Consider the following 15,532-nt stretch of genomic DNA (forward strand, 5'->3'; position numbering starts at 1 on the left):
ATAAATGATTTTTATTGAAAAATTTCTACTGGTCTACAGCTGACAAAATCTACTGGTCCGATGTATTTCAACTGGTCTCAGACCACCAGACCAACGCTAATTTAGACACCTGAGTCAAGTACACCCCAACAAGCGGGGTTTGAGCTCACAACCTCAGTGTTGACTGGCTGGTGATTACAGTAGTAACTACTTAGACCACTCAGCCAGGTGACCACTTCACCTAGAGGAAGTGAAGATGAATAAGTGCAAAAAAATTGGTGGAACAGACAGGCAGACAAATAAGGTCATTGCAATATACCATGTATGAGTGGAATCACAATTATTACCTTGGTTACATCAGCAGGTGACGGTTCAGGATACTTCTCTTTGTTATTTAGATCAGCTGGTGCAAAACTTCTCATTTTCTCTTCTACATTTTGCTTTCCACTTTTATTTTTTGCTCCCTGAAACATATATATATATATATATATATAGAGAGAGAGAGAGAGAGAGAGAGAGAGAGAGAGAGAGAGAGAGAGAGAGAGAGAGAGAGAGAGAGAGCAAATAAAAAATTTTGGTAAAGAAATCCTTAACATTTTTTAGGACTGTAATCAGCCATTTTAGTTACTGAAATTGAAGAGGGAGTCCGCATTTTTTTTTAAACTGATAATTTACCTAATCCATATTATAATATATATGCAATTTATATTAAAAAGTCCATTTACTGAGAAATATCAAAAGAAATGACTCATTACCATGATTACAATTTTTGATTTCTTTTCATACTATTAACTGGAATTAACTAGATTGCCCTTGTTTTTAATGGTTTGAAAAAAGTGAAAAAGTCAGCAGGGAATAAGCTTATACAATATAATCTACAAAACATAACGGGTTATTTGTTTAGACTCCTGCATGTGTTTTTGTTTTTTGAACTGCAAAATATATATTTTGGACATATGTTCAGCTCCATATTATTTCTTAGTATGTTTGAGTCAAAACTGTCAATTTTTTTTATTAAGTTTTTGTAACCTTACCACAGCTTTTCCAACAATCTGAAATAAAGACTCCCTCTTCCTTGGTTTACACTCTTTTCTGCCAACACAGCTTTTTCTTCCAAAATCCACTTCATCTCCTTGGCATTTCAGATCTGTTCTATAGCATTTTTCTCTTCTTTGTCTGTATCTTTCTTTGGTCCCCTCATCAATTTCACCAACACCCAAAAAACGTGCAACACTAAAATAAATATTGAATTTCATGAAATCCTTTTTTGATTTGTAATACCCAAAATAATATTATCAATCATTGTTGAAAGACAAATGAAATAGCTTTTGTCAAAAACCAATTCAAAATGAATATGATTGAAAATCCAGACCAGACAATAAACATGATAAATTAATTTGCTTCATATCTTGCACAGAAAAAACAACTTACTGACTTATGAACATGATGAATAACAATGAGTTTGGGCTTCTTTAACATTAAACATGTTAAATATTATGGTTAGTTCGTCTGTTTTTAAGGTAAAGATGGGTGATGGTAATTGATATGGTCTGCTGTACTGTGCAGTATTTTTTAAGGTAAAGATGGGTGATGGTAAGTGATATGGTCTGCTGTACTGTGCAGTATTTTTTAAGGTAAAGATGGGTGATGGTAAGTGATATGATCTGCTGTACTGTGCAGTATTTTTTAAGGTAAAGATGGGTGATGGTAAGTGATATGGTCTGGTGTACTGTGCAGTATTTTTTAAGGTAAAGATGGGTGATGGTAAGTGATATGATCTGCTGTACTGTGCAGTATTTTTTAAGGTAAAGATGGGTGATGGTAAGTGATATGGTCTGGTGTACTGTGCAGTATTTTTTAAGGTAAAGATGGGTGATGGTAAGTGATATGATCTGCTGTACTGTGCAGTATTTTTTAAGGTAAAGATGGGTGATGGTAAGTTATATGGTCTGCTGTACTGTGCAGTATTTTTTAAGGTAAAGATGGGTGATGGTAAGTGATATGGTCTGGTGTACTGTGCAGTATTTTTTAAGGTAAAGATGGGTGATGGTAAGTGATATGGTCTGGTGTACTGTGCAGTATTTTTTAAGGTAAAGATGGGTGATGGTAAGGGATATGGTCTGGTGTACTGTGCAGTATTTTTTAAGGTAAAGATGGGTGATGGTAAGTGATATGGTCTGCTGTACTGTGCAGAATTTTTTAAGGTAAAGATGGGTGATGGTAAGTGATATGGTTTTGTGTACTGTGCAGTATTTTTTAAGGTAAAGATGGGTGATGGTAAGTGATATGGTCTGGTGTACTGTGCAGTATTTTTTAAGGTAAAGATGGGTGATGGTAAGTGATATGGTCTGGTGTACTGTGCAGTATTTTTTAAGGTAAAGATGGGTGATGGTAAGTGATATGGTCTGGTGTACTGTGCAGTATTTTTTAAGGTAAAGATGGGTGATGGTAAGTGATATGGTTTGGTGTACTGTGCAGTATTTTTTAAGGTAAAGATGGGTGATGGTAAGTGATATGGTCTGCTGTACTGTGCAGTATTTTTTAAGGTAAAGATGGGTGATGGTAAGTGATATGGTCTGGTGTACTGTGCAGTATTTTTTAAGGTAAAGATGGGTGATGGTAAGTGATATGGTCTGCTGTACTGTGCAGTATTTTTTAAGGTAAAGATGGGTGATGGTAAGTGATATGGTCTGCTGTACTGTGCAGTATTTTTTAAGGTAAAGATGGGTGATGGTAAGTGATATGGTTTTGAGTACTGTGCAGTATTTTTTAAGGTAAAGATGGGTGATGGTAAGTGATATATGGTCTGGTGTTCTGTGCAGTATTTTTTAAGGTAAAGATGGGTGATGGTAAGTGATATGGTCTGGTGTACTGTGCAGTATTTTTTAAGGTAAAGATGGGTGATGGTAAGTGATATGGTCTGGTGTACTGTGCAGTATTTTTTAAGGTAAAGATGGGTGATGGTAAGTGATATGGTCTGGTGTACTGTGCAGTATTTTTTAAGGTAAAGAAGGGTGATGGTAAGTGATATGGTCTGCTGTACTGTGCAGTATTTTTTAAGGTAAAGATGGGTGATGGTAAGTGATATGGTCTGGTGTACTGTGCAGTATTTTTTAAGGTAAAGATGGGTGATGGTAAGTGATATGGTTTTGTGTACTGTGGAGTATTTTTTAAGGTAAAGATGGGTGATGGTAAGTGATATGGTCTGGTGTACTGTGCAGTATTTTTTAAGGTAAAGATGGGTGATGGTAAGTGATATGGTCTGCTATACTGTGCAGTTTTTTTTAAGGTAAAGATGGGTGATGGTAAGTGATATGGTTTTGTGTACTGTGCAGTATTTTTTAAGGTAAAGATGGGTGATGGTAAGTGATATGGTCTGGTGTACTGTGCAGTATTTTTTAAGGTAAAGATGGGTGATGGTAAGTGATATGGTCTGGTGTACTGTGCAGTATTTTTTAAGGTAAAGATGGGTGATGGTAAGTGATATGGTCTGGTGTACTATGCAGTATTTTTTAAGGTAAAGATGGGTGATGGTAAGTGATATGGTCTGCTGTACTGTGCAGTATTTTTTAAGGTAAAGATGGGTGATGTAAGTGATATGGTCTGGTGTACTGTGCAGTATTTTTTAAGGTAAAGATGGGTGATGGTAAGTAGTATGGTCTGGTGTACTGTGCAGTATTTTTTAAGGTAAAGATGGGTGATGGTAAGTTATATGGTCTGGTGTACTGTGCAGTATTTTTTAAGGTAAAGATTGGTGATAGCGAATACAAGCGGATTCCAGTTAGTGTTTGTCATTCAATATGTTTCAACTTGGATTTACACATTACTTGTTGGGGATTTTTGACATAAAGCTAGCGGTTGAATAAAATAAACATCTCTGTCATGAATAATAAAGATGAAAATGAATTTTGTGATCATTTGGGAATTTTAAATTGGGAAAAATGTAGGGTATTTGCCGTTGGGAATGCAGTGATATTGTTGGCTTTTTTCAAAACTACCCCTACCCTTTTTTATTGGGAAAATATGCGTCATTTTCATCAAATTGGGAAATTTATAATAAACCACAAATTTGACTGAAACTTCAATTTACAGACCACTCTTCTCAACCCCTACTTTGAAATAAGACCCCTTTTTGTCAGTGATTATACATAAATAGACCCTCAAATCTGCACATATAGTCATTTTAGGTATGGAAAATGTTTAAATGAGCATTTTTCAGTTTGTATTCTTGCACAATTACTACTGAGACTGCACTGTTTGGGAAGAAAATTGTTTTTTTGGGAACAATTTTAAGCCATTTTTTTTCAAATTGGGATTCTTCTCCAGGGGAAAAAGCCTTTATTCTCCACTAATTTAAGGCAACTAATATCACTGGAATTTTTCGGACCCTTTGGAATGCTAGAAAAATCCATGTGGTGTTAACTTAACTCATCAGCTCTAAAACAATCAATTTGGTGCAAAAAATTAAGGTACTCATGGACAAAGAGGACTTACCTTTGCATCTTTGGCTTAGAACTTTAAGTTATCAAAGGTTTTGCTCCAATTTTAACCTGAAATGTAAAAAAAACCTGTAAAATTGTCTCTTTAGAATGTACATGTATATACATATCTGACATGTATATTATGTTTTACAACAACAGCAGGAACGAAAAAAATGCCACCATTTAACTTTCATACATGTATATCTAGCTGATGCTAGGTCTTAAAAGTTTTCAAACTGCAGATGTTAGTCTGTACTCAGAGTAGTTTTTGAGGTGTAAATACAGCCATTTTTGTACATTTGTTAAGATGAAACCTGCGGCTTTTGTTATAACTGAAATTGTATTGAGTTGTCTTCCTTTAATAACACTGAGTAATCAAAATTATTTTTCAAGTGCAACTGTTCATCCTATTAGGATAACAATATAATCAATACATTTCTTACAGTGAACTATATATATATATATATTTTTTTTTTTATCTTACAGCAATAATTTTACTAAAATAAACCGAAACTAACTAACATGGCTAGGCTAATGTTAGTCCAAATAATTATGACGTCTTGAAAGGCTATTATAATTTTTTCTTTGACGCCTTGTTGATGTAAGGCGTCAAAGAAAAAAATTATAATAGCCTTTCAAGACGTCATAATTATTTGGACTAGGCTAATGTCAGTAATGAGGCTACACCTACATTTGTGTCAGATTTTGCCAAATCCTAGAACTTTAACAAGGAATTCGGCATATGCAATTCTTTTTCTCCAATTATTCTGTTCACCATTTAAGAACAGGAATACGAAAAACGTTTACTGCAAATATGCTTGGCTAAATAATGTTCGTCAACTTTCGGTTTACCATTTTTGGCAACTTTGCTTTCAGGGGTGCGCTTTTTCAAACAGCTTTTTGGAGCATCGTGAAACCATGCACTTCCATCGTCTATTTACATTTTAACAATGGTATTACTTGAGACAAAATATAAAAAATAGTTGTAGAAAATAAAAAAATATAAATTATGTATAAGAAATAGAAAATAAAAAGCAAAGAAAGTATCCATTAATTATACTTTGAAAAAAACACACCCCTAGGTTCGATATAACTAAGAACCAAAACTATCACTGTAAAAAGCAACAACTTACCATAACACAATTTAATTTTAATTTGTTTTAATATTGTTATGATTTGTTATTTTATGTTATCTATACCTTCTGAAACCTTTGTCAAAAAAAGAAAAAAAGAATTATGATACAATTGGCGCAATTGAAATCGTGGGGGAATCTGTACTGATAAGAGGGGGCAAGGGGGTCCCCATAACAGCAAAACAGTGAATTGATTTGATGGAAAACAGCAAGGATTTGTATAGTAAATAGAAAATTTTAAATAAGTTATAGTATGGTTGTTGATTTTTTCTGAACGAAATTACTAGTTTCTGTTTTTGATATAGGGATATTTTTAATCTAGGGCATTTGAGGGATCAATTGTTAATGATTTCGGTTTTTTTATTTAATTTTTGAAAATAGTGCAGCCAGTGACAATTTAATTATTATCAATTTGATTTTTAGATTTTTTTTCTTCTGAAAAGCAATATATCAGATCAGTTGAGACAGGACATGTAACTGAAACACGCATGCCAGTTATGGTTCTTCTGATAATAGAAATTGCCTCAAGTGACAATTCTGATGGTATAATAGAATTTGCACCTAGTGAAAATTTGGATGACACCAAGTGAAACACCAATCATGCCTCTTATGTGAAATTATAGAATATGGAAAATTTGGGTACAGCATGGTAGAAGCTGTAGGATTTTAAAAAGGGTATTTATCGAAAAATTTAACTGAAGACACATCTTTATTTGCAACAATGGTTTCAAAGCTTCAATTTTCGCCATGTGAAGCAGTTAAAAAACTGGTGGCCAGGGTTGTCTTTCATGTAAATGAAAAGAGAGGGAGTAGCACTTATAATATAAATGCTAAAAGAAAAAGATGTTGTATAATTTCAAAAGCCATAATTCAAACCCATGCCACTTAGTAATGTAAAATAATTCAAAGGAGAAAACTAACTGCCTAATTTATCCACAAAATAGTGAACGAGAAACTTAGTAACACAGTAACAAACTACAACCACTGAATCCAGGCTCCTGACTTGGAAGTAGGCACATGCAGAATGTGATTGCGTCAACGTTAGCATGCTAGTTGGTGTCCAATCCTCCCCTAATCAGAGACAGTGGTGTAACAGTACACCATAAAGATTATTATGTGGTCATTGAATAAAAATAATCTATAGGGTGTACCAATGCTTTTTGTATAACAAAATCCATACTATAAGTTATTGTACAAATAATAAGTGAATTATAATTTGTACAAAATGCTACATGTTCACAGACAATGGAATTTAATACAAAGTATAATACTAATATATACTGGAATGGTCCTGGGTCCAATTGATTTTAATATGTTTATGTGATGTATGTTACTGAAATTCTTCTGCAAATACAGGGCCACCCGATATTACCAGTAGAAAGACCCCAATAGATATACATTGTAAGAAGATGTGGTAAGCGTGCCAATGAGACTATCATCCATTCAAATCACAATTTTCAATTATCTTCAAATTCTACGGAAGATTGGCTGTCAAATTGCTAACATTCCAGTTTTCAATAACAGTTAACAGCAAATACGTTCTCACAATAACAGATAACAAAATAGATAATAGTCCTATAACAGCTAACAAAGAATAAGTCAATAACAGATAACAGTAAATATATTTTCAGAATAACAGATAACAAAGAATTAAAATGCCCCATAATAAACCCCTTGCCCCCCCTCATATAAAAGGCATGAAGATGGAATTGATTGCATATTAACTGAAGTATAATGTCGGAAAGGGTCGTAATATGCAGTCACAGAAATAAATATTTGATAAGTAAATCTAAACTTGTGCAACTTTACGACAGATCCATCCATTGGATCACCAGTGAAGGTGATACACGGCTAAAATAAAATTGAGAGTGGAAATGGGGAATGTGTCAAAGAGACGACAACGAGGCCAAAGAGCGGAAAACAGCCAAAGGGCACCAATTGGTCTTCAGTACGGTGTGAAAATCCCGCACAAGGAGGTGTGCTCCAACTGGCCCCTTAAGCTGGGGTCACACATTCACGATTTTTACTGCCGTCCTTGACAGGACCATTCCCGATTAAAATTTGTCAAAAGTCTGATCAAGATCCTGTGAATCGTGGATGGAAATTCGATTTGTATCTTTCGCCAGGTAAAATTCGACCGAGTCTGTCACGACTGCGTCCCGATTCTACCGAATGCAATCCGACAGAGATCAGATAGTGACAAGACAGTGAACCGACGCTGACGGAAGTTATCCGTTCGAAAACTGTCGGCATAATCGGGATGATCAGGTACTGTCGGAACGTAATCCTATCACGGTCCGCTCTATCGCACTTGCAAACGGCTTTGTCTGGTCTCAGTCGTATTGTATTCTGTTATTGTCGGGACTTGTCCAGATCATTCCCGTTCCACAGGACACCGTCCCGAATACACAGAACATTGTTAGGAATTCGATCCGATACAGCAGAATCTGTCACGACATAGGCACGATTGTAATCCGACTAGACAAAATCGGCTGAGTTTCCCAGAATGTTACGGGACGCACCTAACTGTCGGGGTGCTTTGCCGAACTATTCGGACCCTTCCCGACCAGTAGGAATCTGTTACGAACTAAAACGACTGCGTTCAGACAATAATAGGACATTCCAGATAATTGAGGATACTAATCCGACTTTTTCACTTTTCGTGTCGTATCGCTGTCTGATCTCAAACGGGAGCAATAATCGGCAATGTGTGAACCCCGCATTAACAAAAATGTGTATTAGTTCAGTGGTAAACTCTGAAATATATAAAAGAAACTAAAAATTAAAAATCATACAAGACTAACAAAGGCCAGATCGAGGCTCCTATTAAACTTGTGATAGGCGCAGAAATGCGGCTGGGTTAAACATGTTTTTTTTTACATCTCAACCCTCCCCTATCCCTCTAGCCAATGTAGAAAAAAACCAAACACACACCAATACGCACAGTAAAACTCAGTTTAAAAGAGTCCGTTGTCAGAAAAGGTAACAAAAGAAACTTAACAAAATGACCATGATACATGAACTACCAAAGGACTATACTAGCAATTACTGACATGCCAGCTCCAGACCTCAATTAAACTGATTGAAAAAGTGTGTCTTCATCATATGAATATCAACCACAATCCCTCTCGTCAGGGGTTTAGTATCATACCATCATAAAATTCATATTGCGTGGAACATAACAACACATATTATATTCATAATTAATCTAAATCAGTAAAATAAATAATGTTAACTCTGTAAACACCGAATGTAGTATTTTGATTGGTTGTTTTCTGAGACTGAGTACGATAATCGTGCTCGAAATTTGTATAACCACAAGATCAGCTCCTACTAGACTTTTTATAATGTCACCAGTGTCTGAGCAGAAAATTGATGAACCAGGGGTATGTCAAAGAACATGTCGTCCTTTTCTAAAATAAAGTTCATCGGAAGGTACCAAGACCTTAATTGTTGATAAATATTCCGTATCAACTTCACAAATAATGCACGATGGTTTGAAGAATAGATTCTGCGTAATGACGTTGTTTATTATCTTAATAACGTGTTATAATATTCTTTCATTTGTCTTTATTATTATTTTTACTGTTTAGTCTGCTTTTGGTGATATCCAATTGACGCGACTCTGTACTTATGCATCCTGTCTATTGTGTTTATGTTCTATAATGTTTCTATTCTTATCTTTCAATTTTGCTAATGTGCTTTGTCTATATGACTTTTTGTGTTTCTTTGATACATATGACGTGGCTCTGTACTTATACATCCCGCCATTGTATATTGATCTATGGTAAATATAACATTATTTGCAATGTCCTATGCGACTATCATACAAGTAAGAGGTTTAGCGCTATAAAACCAGCTTCAAGTCCACCATTTTCTACATTTGAAAATGCCTGTACCTAGTCAGTAACATGACAGTTGATATCCATTCGTTTGATGTGTTTGAGCCTTTAATAGACAATAGACAATATTTATTAAATTACATTCAATGGTTATGGCATACAGTATTGAGACAAAAGACTAACAATAGTTAAATTGACTATAACTATATTAGAGTGACAATAGTATTCCCATGTGATTAGGGACTTTCCGTTTTGAAGTTTCCTCGGAGTTCAGTATATTTGAGATTTTACTTTTTAACATACTTTGGACTCAAAAATTAATCTAGATATTCGAAACATAACCATTTAGATTGTATGTATAGCTATTCTGTACTTCCCAGATTTTCCAGATTTCCCTAGAAAACCAACTTCAGAATATATTTTATATCTGTGTTGCAAAAAAAAATGCCCGCGTCCACATGCACTTGTTTCAGAAATCTGTTATTTATATACTTTAAATAAAGTCATATAAAACGAGTGACCGGTGAAAAATAATGTTATTCCTATTCTTAAACCAATGCATACAAACATCATAACTTAGTCTTCTGTGTATGATTTTATCATTTTTTTCGCATAAATTTCGTATAATCGCCAATTTTTTTTTCAATCGGTCAGTGTTGTCGTGAAAATATGGTAGGTAATTAAAGTTCGTGTTTTGAAGCCGTTTAACGATTGTCACCTGTTTGTCAAAAAGCATGGAAATTGAGCACGTGTTTACATTCACACAGTGTAGATACTATTCTGTACGCTTTCCGGAAGTCGCGATTTTCGAAGCGAGAACTTTTTGGATCACATTTTAAATTTGATGGGTATACTGAATTAAACGGTAAGTTGATTATCTGTACATTGCTTAATGATTAATTCAGCCGACATTGATATTCTCAAATGGTTTAGAATTAAATTCCGCACATTCATTATTCGTATCTTTGCCTTAATCAAGAGATTTCCAAGTGCATGACTAAGAAAAATCAGTCGGCGAACATAAAAACAATCTTTTTACCCTCCTAGTGTACAAATTAACGTGAAAACCTGACTTAATTAACCAAAATGAAGTACATTTCAAGTGGTGGTAAACGTTTCAACCAGATCTTTGAAGCCAGAAATAAGAAAATTACACTTGTTTGAATTTCTCACTGTACGATCAGTCTCGCTTGTATATTTTAAAACTGTATGATCAGTCTTTATGTCACTGTATTCTAGTGGTGATTTCAAAGTTATTTACGATACATTAGAAGGTGGCATTTTTCTAAATAACACAAATATATTTCAATACATTCACATCCTGAAAACTTATTAAACATGTTTTAGCTTGATAGGGTGTACTCGACTTACTACATTAAGTATAAGGATGTTTAAATGTTGCTAAAATAAGAGGAAGGTTTTGATATATACTAGTATATAAGTTTCAGAAATGTCCTCCGTTATTCTTAAAATTGTACAAACACACAGATTTAGTTGTTATATAAAAATGCATGTATTTACACACATTTGAGGCCGTACTGTAGCCTATAATTGATCACAGTTCCTTCACTTTGTTTAAGATGTAGAGCTGTCTCTTTGACACTCAATTGTACACCACTTTGTCAAGCGGGGGGTTATAGTGATAAAGAATTCCGTCTTTCTGTTCGTCCGTTGGACCGGTACAATATGTTTCGCCGGTTTTGTAAGCGCATCTCCTCATAAACCACTTAATATACATTGGGGGTTCCGGCCATTTTTAAATGGAGAGGGGGTCCAATCCAGGAGAAAAGGGGATTCCAAATGTATGTTCCTATACAAATGCATTGATAGTTAAAAAAGGGTTTCAAACTGCCGGATCCCCTTTTTTTGAATCCGTTACGGATATAACTATTAATTAATATAATTCGGTTTCCTTATCATAAATGACAATGACTGTATTGTGCACCGTCTATTTCGAATTTTAGTAAAAATCTTTTATGGGGTTACTTTATAAAAGATACGGACTTGAACAATGCATTATATGGCGGCATCCATCAGGTATTTCCAACACCTCCTAAACCAATCATTAAAGTTTTCTGAAATTGCTCCATTTTTACTCGATTAATGCATTATGGACCTTCTATTTCTGTAAACTTACCAAAATTATATCACATGAATTATCCCCCTACGCAAAGCTGTCTTAATCTATTTTTTTGTTATTTTAAAAGAGACAAGCTTGATTTATGTTATCATCAATTGGTGAACGGCGGACGGTGACCGTGTAAATAATCTTTAAAAATGTAATAGCTAATTCTAATGCAACAACGTTTGTAACGTTCATTGATTGGATAACGTCATTTATCTACATGGCATCGATTGGCAATTGATGCTATGGGACGTACGCGCAAGCGCAGACGGTATATGACAGATTTTAAATTCATGTTTTAACGTTGTTTTCTGTCAGTTTCATTAGAATGGAGATAAAAATATTGTATGTTAAGCTCCGACGGCATCAATTGGGGATTAATTGATGGTCGCAAATACCCGTTTACTGTCTCCGCTAACGCGTCGCCAGTAAACTTAATTTGCGACCATCAAATCCCCAATTACTGCCGTCGGAGCTTAAAACACAATAAAATTGAGAATGGAAATGGGGAATGTGTCAAAGAGACAACAACCCGACCAAATAAAAAAACAACAGCAGAGGGTCACCAACAGGTCTTCAATGTAGCGAGAAATTCCCGCACCTCGAGGCGTCCTTCAGCTGGCCCCTAAACAAATATATACTAGTCCAGTGATAATGAACGCCATACTAATTTCCAAATTGTACACAAGAAACTAAAATTAAAATAATACAAGACTAACAAAGGCCAGAGACTCCTGACTTGGGACAGGCGCAAAAATGCGGCGGGGTTAAACATGTTTGTGAGATCTCAACCCTCCCCCTATACCTCTAACCAATGTAGAAAAGTAAACGCATAAATATACGCACATTAAAATTCAGTTCAAGAGAAGTCCGAGTCTGATGTCAGAAGATGTAACCAAAGAAAATAAACAAAATGACAATAATACATAAATACAGTTATCTCCTAAACAGATAACTGTAACGATACACTATTACAAAGCCCACAAGCGAATCATGTATTACTTTTTAGGCATTTGATTTTAAATAAGACTGATGGAACAAAAATACAATTATTTTGCCGTCTAAAAAATTCATCGGAAATATATTTGTATTGTCTGATGAAAGTAATTACACGTTAAAGATCCCTGGATAGTTCATAATATCACATATACACGTATATATACCTTCAAATTGCTGTTGTTTTTTCTTCGAAATCACGACTGGTCATACAGTCAAAGAATCTGAAATCGCTTCTAGAATACAGTCAGTTCTAGACTGATCGTACAGTAATTTATTTTGGGATCCTCAAGAAAAACATATTTTTTATGGGAAATACGAATATTCTACTTAAATACGAAAAGAATATTGAAACAGTATATATTTAACTGTAAACTGATGCAAATATTTGCAATAAAAGATTATTTGCTTTGTACTACGAGAGCAAAATTGTCCATCGATTTCACTTTTTTCTACCAAGTTGATGTGATGCACACGTATATTTTATATTCTAATGCATTTTTTTGTTACAGTTACTCATATTTATGATGCTATATATACCTTGAAGATGTTCAAAGCACTTTGTAGATATAGGAGTAAACAAATGATGAGAAAAGTTACCGTTAATAGTATCTACACTGTGATTCAGATAAAAGTTTATTTTAAGGACCTCCTGCGTATTGCGATCACTGGAGTTTTACGAGATGGGTCACACTGAGGTCACTTTGCATACGGAAAATATGTCGGGGAATTGCTTCCTTGAATTAAAATAAAGTAAACTTCTAAATATATATGAACAAATTAAAGAATTTTCTTCAGAAAAAAATATATGTACATAAGTTTTATAACTAAAACTATCCATTGAGTTATAAAAAACATATGCTTTTTTTTTTTAATTTGAGGTTTCTTATGACTTTAATGTATAAAATGTAAAAAAAATATCTGAGACAAGTGCATGTGCCCGCGTCCTATAAAACCAAACTATATGAATACGTAAGATATTAAACATACATAAAATTGCACTTAAGCCATTGAAACCTTAAGCCAGATGCAAAATCTGAAGATCAGTTCAAATCCATCCATAGTCTTTATAGATTATCAGAACTATCATTACATTACGAAAACCTACACATTGTCACTATACATTAGGTACAAAATGGCTAAATGTCAAGAATTTAGTTTATACATATAAAGGGATGGCTATATATGGTGTACTTGACGTGGCTCGGTACTTTTGCTTCCCGTCACTGCTTTGTTTTTATTCAGTATCTTTCATTTTTGCTGCTGTGCTTTGTACGTGTGATTTTTTGTGCTTTTTGTACATATATATCGTGGCTCTGTACTTTTAAATATTCCGCCATAATGTTATTGGTCTATTATAATGCCAATATGTTATTGTTGTATTATGATTTGGAAAATACTTTGAACGACAAAATTATTTTATATAGGCACTGGCTACGGTTACATGGAAATGTAACAAATTGAATAATAAAAATATTATTGTCACATTGGAGACTATTTGCCGGAATGCAAAGTTGTGTGATTAATTACAAATGTAACAATAATTACTGAGGCTACGGTTACATTACGTTATTGTTACATGAAAAACAGCAATGTACGCTAGATTGATTAAACTTAAATCTTCTATAGTTGTATTGCTTCATTCTTTCATATGTACTAAACAATACTTGTAATTTAATACTGATAAATAATAAAATATTATTATTCAACAAATGGTGTACAACTTGAATAGTTTTACTACGTATTAATGGTTTTGATGTTCTTAAAGATACTACTCAAGATTAGGAGTGTGACTGTCAAAGCCGAAAAATATAGTTCAATGGTTTCACTTTTTTAAAGTATTTAACTGCACACCTACTCTTATTACTGTCATTATACTTTGGACCAATTTTGTTTATGGTGAAAAAAAATAAAACTTTGGATGCGTTTTAAACGAAACTGAAACAATATCAAGACATACATTTCATACAGCTTTATAACTTGACGCATGTTGATAATCAAAAGCAAAGTTTGCTAACTGTAACTTAAATACTAAGAAATTATGTATGTACACGTATCCGTGGAGGACGTAATTTCGTTCATCAAAAATGTGTCGGACTTTAAAAACAACTTACTGGGTTTGTAGAAATTGTCATTGTAAATAAAAAATTACAGTAAATAAATTTTATGTTATAAATGTATGTAATAAATGTCCTCAACTTTTATTATTTAGTACATATTACTAGTCCCATCGTACATTGCTTTTTTTCATGTAACAATAACGCAATGTAACCGTAGCCTAAATAATTATTGTTACATTCGTAATTAAACAGGTTCTTACCCAACCAAGTATTCCGGCATTTAGTCTCCAATGTAACAATAATATTTTTATTATTGTTACATTTCCATGTAACCGTAGCCAGTGCCTTTTATATATCTACCTGTGTAACGTTTACATCCTGACATCAAACACGCGAATTCCCATTCTACAACAGAGTTGATGTGAACCTATTCATTCAATCACTCAATCCTTTATGGTATGATTTAGAATACAAAAATAAGTAAAATGAACGTGATTGTTAAATTTGATATATTTTTTCCTTCTTTGTTCGATATTAGTTTTTTTTTGGGTTTTGATTGAGATTGTGACACGGTGATGACTGCTGTACCCCTATTTTGACAATATTACCTATTATGTCTGTTTTATTCGAGCATCGTTGTAAATATAATGGAATTTGGTCCGACTGTCATACAAGTGAGATGTTTAGAGCTATAAAACCATGTGTTTTACCCCTGCTGGTGGATATCACAAGCCAAGTAATCAACACTTTTGTGTTGACTTGAGTTATCATTGATATGTTCATACTTATGATATTAAATGTTAACAAAACTTTGAATTTTTGAAAAACTAAGGTTTTTCGACTTCAGGAATAGATTACCTTAGCTGTATTTGGCAAAACTTTTAGGAATTGTGGCACAACTTTTTGGAATTTTGGA

General features: G+C 33.9%; 1 protein-coding gene across 5 annotated transcripts in view; it reads right to left on the reverse strand.

The window, feature by feature from the left end:
- LOC139510395 (inactive rhomboid protein 2-like) overlaps positions 1-5,354 on the reverse strand; it is a 30,677-nt gene extending 25,323 nt beyond the window's left edge. For 3 of the 5 annotated variants that reach the window (XM_071296993.1, XM_071296991.1, XM_071296979.1), the window contains exons 1-4: positions 5,152-5,342; positions 4,474-4,529; positions 1,014-1,212; positions 327-443 (exon numbers count right to left, since the gene is read on the reverse strand). In XM_071296993.1, coding sequence (XP_071153094.1) covers positions 327-443; positions 1,014-1,212; positions 4,474-4,481 — 324 coding nt within the window. In that variant the 5' untranslated portion in view covers positions 4,482-4,529; positions 5,152-5,342. Of the gene's footprint in view, positions 1-326; positions 444-1,013; positions 1,213-4,473; positions 4,530-5,151 lie in introns of all 5 variants that reach the window. The other 2 variants (XM_071296983.1, XM_071296998.1) reach the window with 2 other exon arrangements.
- Between the last annotated feature and the right edge of the window lie 10,178 nt (positions 5,355-15,532).

This window comes from Mytilus edulis, chromosome 1 (genome assembly GCF_963676685.1).
Source record: "Mytilus edulis chromosome 1, xbMytEdul2.2, whole genome shotgun sequence".
NCBI lineage: Eukaryota > Metazoa > Mollusca > Bivalvia > Mytilida > Mytilidae > Mytilus > Mytilus edulis.